This window comes from Pinus tabuliformis, chromosome 2_2, assembly GCF_031772625.1.
Source record: "Pinus tabuliformis cultivar Carrire ecotype Pingquan chromosome 2_2, CPIR1, whole genome shotgun sequence".
NCBI classification, from domain to species: domain Eukaryota; kingdom Viridiplantae; phylum Streptophyta; class Pinopsida; order Pinales; family Pinaceae; genus Pinus; species Pinus tabuliformis.
The window spans coordinates 998,991,310-998,997,797 of record NC_142300.1 but is presented as its reverse complement, the minus strand read 5'-3'; the positions used below and the strand labels follow the sequence as shown (position 1 = coordinate 998,997,797).

The 6,488-nt window shown below is 33.6% G+C and overlaps 1 protein-coding gene across 1 annotated transcript; it reads left to right on the top strand.

Moving 5' to 3' along the window:
* Positions 1 to 689: 689 nt before the first annotated feature.
* On the top strand, positions 690 to 2,862 carry LOC149196727 (DNA replication licensing factor MCM7-like). Its single transcript, XM_089408406.1, has 5 exons — positions 690 to 694; positions 1,763 to 1,966; positions 2,064 to 2,229; positions 2,436 to 2,657; positions 2,758 to 2,862. The coding sequence occupies exons 1-5, from the start codon at positions 690 to 692 to the stop codon at positions 2,860 to 2,862; spliced, it is 702 nt and encodes a 233-aa protein (XP_089264532.1).
* Positions 2,863 to 6,488: the final 3,626 nt, after the last annotated feature.

Genomic DNA, 6,488 nt, shown 5'->3' with positions numbered 1-6,488 from the left:
AGTGGTGTTGATCTGACAGCTATTGTTCAAAGGGATCTGGTCACCCAACAAGATGGTCCTTGAAGTTGAGCCCCTGTTATGTTTCTGAGCTTTATTCTTTCCAATGTTTAAGTTGTTGGTTTCTTTGGAGTTGGAAATTGTTTTATTTTAGATTGAATGCATTAGAGGTTTCACCAACATATATTTTTCGGCACCTTCCGAGCAGTGACAAAAATAATGGATCTTGTATGTGATGAATCATGTGCTATGGATGAGACAAATCGTACTGTTATTCATGAAGTGATGGAGTAGCAGACTGTCAGCATTGCAAAGGAAGGCATAACAACATATCTAAATGCATAAACGGTTGTTCTAGCTGCCACTATTGCTATTATCATTCATTTTGAAGGTAGATTCATATCAAGTCCTACCATGAATATGAGTTTGTGAATTTCATGAATTCTAGAGATAGATCTCATGGAATTACATTAACCTAGTGGGACGCACGGAAGGTGTCTTGTATAGAAGAAAAGGCTTTTATTTTATCAATGTTTTTTATAGAAGAGATATGTAATTGGAATGTTGTGCTTATTGGGGGATTCATCCATATCTTCTTTTTCTGAAACTAAGAATTTTTAGTGTCCTTTCTTTCGATTTTTCCTTGTTAAAGTTATTATGTGCTCTTTAGTTCTAGATCTTTGATCAAAAGCATGAGGTACATTTTCATTTTTTGGGTTGTAAACCATTAGGATACATTAAAGTATGGAGAAATTTGAAACCTATTTAAACTCATATATTGACTTGTACAAAGATCCTAGTGCCCTTAATTTTTCTCCTATTTAGGAACTCAAATTGGTAAAACGTGACTAACATTAGGGAAATTTTGAGGTCTAAAATGGGACTCCTAAGAAAAGTGTACAAAAATAAATTTTATAAGAACCAATAAGATTCAAGATGATTCAAGATGATGATGTCAACCATGGGGGATGATTCACCATTTTTAGAGTAAAAAAGTAAAAATATTAAAAAATAATAAAATAATAAAACTACTTTTTCAACTCGTATTTTCAACTTATCTCCCTAAGGTTTTACTCAAATTTTGAGTGGGAGTACTCATTGGATGAAAATTTTAATTCCTCATCTAAGGAGTACCCATTTTGCATACTTTTGATGGACCTTGCTACACAAAAAATGAGAAATACATGAAAAAACGTGATTGCAATCACGTTTTTCATGTATTTCTCATTTTTCTATAGTAGGGTCTATCGAAAGTATGCAACATGGGTACTCCTTAGATGAGTAACCAAATTTTGCATTCAATGAGTTTTTTCACTCGAAATTTGAGTAAATCCATAGCAAGATAAGTTGAAAAACGATTTTTTTTTTTTTTTCCTCTAAAATTTGATAATGTAATCTAATTTTATTTTATTATTTCCACTATTATTTTATAATTTTTTTAGGAGGTCCATTTTAGACCTCAAATTCCCCTAATGATCTATTTTTACCGTGATTTTGTTTCCTTACTCTTAGATAATTTTTGTTTTACATTACTTGTTTTCAAGTAGTAGTTTTTTATTTAAGCTTTAACCATATATAGTGTTCTCAACTTTATTTTCGTGCTTTTATTTCCATAGCTAATTAATAGTTCCTTATATACTCTTCACTTGAAAGGAGAGTATGGCTCATGTTTTCTTTCTGGTATTTTAGTGTACATTGTATCCTACTTTTGTGATGGAACTTTAATTTTGAGTTTTGTTTTATACTATGTTGTTCATTATCATAGGGGTCAATATGATCTACGAAGAACACCTGCAGAGAATATCAAACTTCCTTCAGCATTTCTTTCTTGTTTTGACTTGTTGTGGATGATACTTGATAAAGTCAATATGGATAGTCATCTAGAAATGACAAGACACATGTTATACATGCATGAAAAGTGTAAGCCATCGACGTTAGGCTGTACTCCTCTCGAGTCTTCCATCCTCAGGTGGGTTGTTGTCACCTCTTCTTTATATATTGATTCTCAAACTGTTGTACTCTAATGCTGAGTAGTTTTTAATCTTATGATGGTTAATATTTTCTAGGGCTTATATAGCAGTGACAAGAAGGGTATCACCTTCTGTGCCTAAATACCTTATCGAATATATTTCCAGTGCTTATTCTTCCATGAGACAAGAAGAAGAACAAAGTGATGCACCACATTCTTACACCACTACTAGAACACTTCTAAGCATTTTTTGCATCTCAATGGTAATTTATCTATTCCTTTGTGCAATTACCTAGTGTTATGTGTGAGTTCTAGGAGAAGTGACTTTTCAAGTTCTCATATTTTCAACACTAGAGTGGATTTGTGACTAAGAAACAACATTAATCCAAATTTGGCCTTTTAATCTCAGAAACTCGTTTATTGACAAAAGCTTATGTTTGTTTATTTTTTCTGGATTTATTGTTCACAGGACCTAAGTCGACTTAGATTCTTAGAAATAGTGGCTCAAAGTGATGTAGATGAAGCCCTTAGGCTTATGCAAATGTCAAAGTTCTCCTTATATGTTGACAAAAGAAGTAAAATTGGTATGAATGCCATATCTGACATCTATTCAATCATAAGGGATGAAGCTTTAAGAATGAATACTATGGATGTCTGCTATGCTAATGCCTTGAACTGGATTTCTCAAAAGGTACTCTCCATAGACTGTGTAAAGCATGACAAATATCATTAATTCAAATTTCCTAATCAAGGTTCGTTTAAATGTATCTAATTGGGTCTCTTGCATGCAGACTTACACTGAATCTCAACTAAAGGAGAGATGGGAAGAGTATGCAACATTGAACGTGTGGAAAATTGATCCCAATACATTTGATACTCATTTTATTTATCCCTAAAATGTCCAAAAAGTTAATAATGTATCATATAGACGTAAAGTAAATATCCTCATTGTTCAACTCTTTCAAAGAGAGTTTTGTTTTTTAGATTCCCTTTAACAGATATGAAACCGAAGAATGAGTTTCCTCTTGGACAACTCATGAGGCTAGACGTGTCAATAATTATATTCTGAATAGTGATTGCATGTGGACTTCCATGAACAAGACACTGGGACAATAGCCAAAAGTTTTGTTATGAAGTGTCATTATATGTACTTATGTAAAAAATATGTGTTTCTAGATAAACTCTATATGGTTTCTATTGTACATGGTTTCCTATGTTTCTTGCTTTTAAGCTTAACCTTCAACTATTTCTTAAGCTTTAATTTAAAGAAAATTGGTGGCCAGTTCTCATCAATTACAACAAAGCTCCATATGAAATTTAAGTTTGCAACAAAGCATGGAACTAGGTAGATAGGAAAGGTTGAAATAAGGAAAGGTATGCTCTGAATTATTTTTAGCTGCAACAATCTTATTGTTAGGTGGAAAGATTTGAAAAATTATCCCTTGTATCTAAAAATTGATGTGATTTCTTCATTTATTGAAAATGGTAAAGGAGGAACAAAATTGTTACTAACATAGCTTCTTGAACAGTGGCATATTCTAAACTATGAACATATTTTCATGGGCATGTCACATGAAAATATTAGGAATGAAGTTACTATTTTGTTAATATAGGTAGGCACCCTATGTAGTTTTACTTTTTCTATTAAGTCAAATGTTGGGAAGTTATGCAGAGATGCAACATGAAAATTTTGCAAGGAAACAAGTCGAACTTTGAGAATCCTTACACTAGCCATAGCTTTTACTGTCTCAGAAATTCAATATTAACTAAATTTAATCTTCAAGGACAAGAGAAGTTGAAGTTGAGTCTATTTGTAGTGTTTAATGAACAAAAATTAGTTTTCTAGTCATAGTAATGTATGGTTTTTTGATGTTCTTAGGGAGGGGTTGCATCCTTTAAGGCAATTGCTGAAATGAGGCATAGAGGCCATACTCTCACTGATTAGATTTTTTGATGTAAATAGTGTAATAATGGTTAGGTATGTTTCCAATTCAATACTGATCAGGTCAATTGAGATGCTCAAAGTGTAAATGCTTTTGCATCTAAAGCTTTCATGGAGGGTATGATAATTACTTTGTTAATTTGTGTTTTTTGTAAATTTTCCACCAGCAATCTATACTCAGCTCAGGGCCTCTTTCTCATGGTATTGTACAATTGGATTTTGTCTTGATGCATTTTTCCATTGGATTGTGCCTCTTTCTCATTATTATTTTTGTCCTCAACATTAGTTTTTATGCAAAAATCCAATAGTTGAGGACAATTTTGTTTGCATCAGGTTACTTTGTTTATTATGTTAATCTTTCCATGGTTATTTGACTCTAAAATGAGTAAAACAAGTGTTCATAAATTTGGATTCTCTTCTCTATAAAATGCTAATTCATTTTTGTCATTTATATCACAACCAATGTAAATAATATTGCAACAACAACTCTTGAGGCACTCAACCTTTCTTCAAATGCACTATCTCTTCATGTTGCTCAACATTTTGTTAGATAGTTTTGAGATCACCATATTTAGTGATCTTGGCACTATCCAACAAAAGGTTGAGAAACATGAAGAGATAATGCATTTGAGGAAATACTGAGCCTCAAGATTTGTTGTTGCAACCTTATTTACATTTCCTATGATACAAATGACAAAAATGAATTAGTATTTTTCAAAGAAGATCCAAATTTATGTAGAAAATCATGTAGATTCACAAACTCATGCAATGTACTAAAGCACAGGATAAGAATCTACTTTTACTTTCAAATAGAAAAAGCCAATAGATCAATTGAAAGCAATATGAACAAGAAGAAGATAAATCAATGGCACATAACACAAGATCTATATAGGGAAAGCCACTGCTCAAAATCCCACTATCTGTATTGCATATGTTAGAAATATGAGTGAAGATACAAAGCTTGTTCTCACTAGAACAATTTCGCACAAGTATGCTCAACTCTCTCAGCTCACAAGATAGCTCTTGGCCAACACAACCAATTTTGCAACTCTCCAAGCCCCTAATCTCTTGCATAATTCCTAGGATGAATAGCGTGTATTTAAAGGGAATTCATGCTTCCAAAACTGCGCAATCCAAACATAGGATCAATATCTGATGCATGCATGATATTTACACTCTAGTAAATAATACAACTTATAGTGCAATGTCCCTGAACTATAGTCTCCACTGGGTCTTTCTCATAATCGACATGCATGAGTTTCTGATGAGGGAATATTTAGTTAACTAGAGTGACACTTGTGGATTCACTAGTGCACCAATTGATTGATAACTCTCTATTAGTTCCTCAAATATTTTAAAACTAATTTAATTGAACTTAACTCAGTAATCTGAGTAATCTAATTTCCAGCTCAATTTAAATTCATATTGGAGCCCTAAAACTTAGGAAGAACATATACATGACTTCAAAAAGGCTTCCAACTCAAAATTCCTAAGCGAATTAGGTTAATTAAACTTAATTAACTATTTACAAGTTTCTATGAGAATAGAATTCGATTTTAATTCTCAGTTTAATTCAAGGACAAATTAAATTGGAATTTATTATTGCCATTTCTCAACACTCCCTCTCAACAAGAAAGGGCTTATCAGCTACCCCGATCCTATCTCTGTGAAAATAGAATTTACATCTTGAAAATGCCTTTGTCAAAATGTCAACATCTTGCTCCTCCATGGGAATTTACTCTAGTAGCATAATCTTCCTCAATACACAATCTCTGATATGATGATATCGGATATCAATATGCTTGGACCGATCATGAAAAACTAGATTTTCATAAATTTTGATACAACCCTAATTATCACAGTAAATCACAGTTGGATCCATCTACTGAACAAACAAACTAACCATGATCTTCCTCATCCAGATGGCCTCACATGCTACCTGACTTGCAACCATGTACTCTGCCCCTGTCGATCTGAGTGCAATAGATCCTTGTTCCTGCTGTACCAAGAAATTACCGTTGACCCAATACTGAAGATCCTTCCTGATGTGCTCTTCCAGTATAATGGATTCCCTGCCTAATCTAAATCGGTGAAGCCTTGAAGCTTCACTCCCTCTATCTTTCTATACCATAATCCATACCGAGAAGTGCCCCTAAGGTAGCTCAACACATGCTTTGTTGCCTTACAATATAGCTTGGTAGGCCTAAACATTGCTTGACTAAGTTGGTTAACTGCATAGCACATATCCGGTCGTGCGTTCACCAAGTACATGAGTGAACCCACAAGCTTCCTTTAAACAATAGCTTCCACTACTTCCCTTGAAGTAGAATCCTCCTTCCTCTAGTTACTTGCTAGAGGAGTCTCCATGGGTTTGTTGCTCTCCATGCATAATCTCCTGAGTATCTCATTGCATACTTGCTCTGAGACAGAAACAACTCCCCATATCCCTGCCATACCTCCATGCTAAGAAATTAATGCATGAGCCCCGTGTCCTTCATCTCAAAATACCTTGTAAGGTCCTCCTTGAAAGACTTGATCAGTTGATCATCACTTGTCAGTATGAGATCATCAAAATAAAGT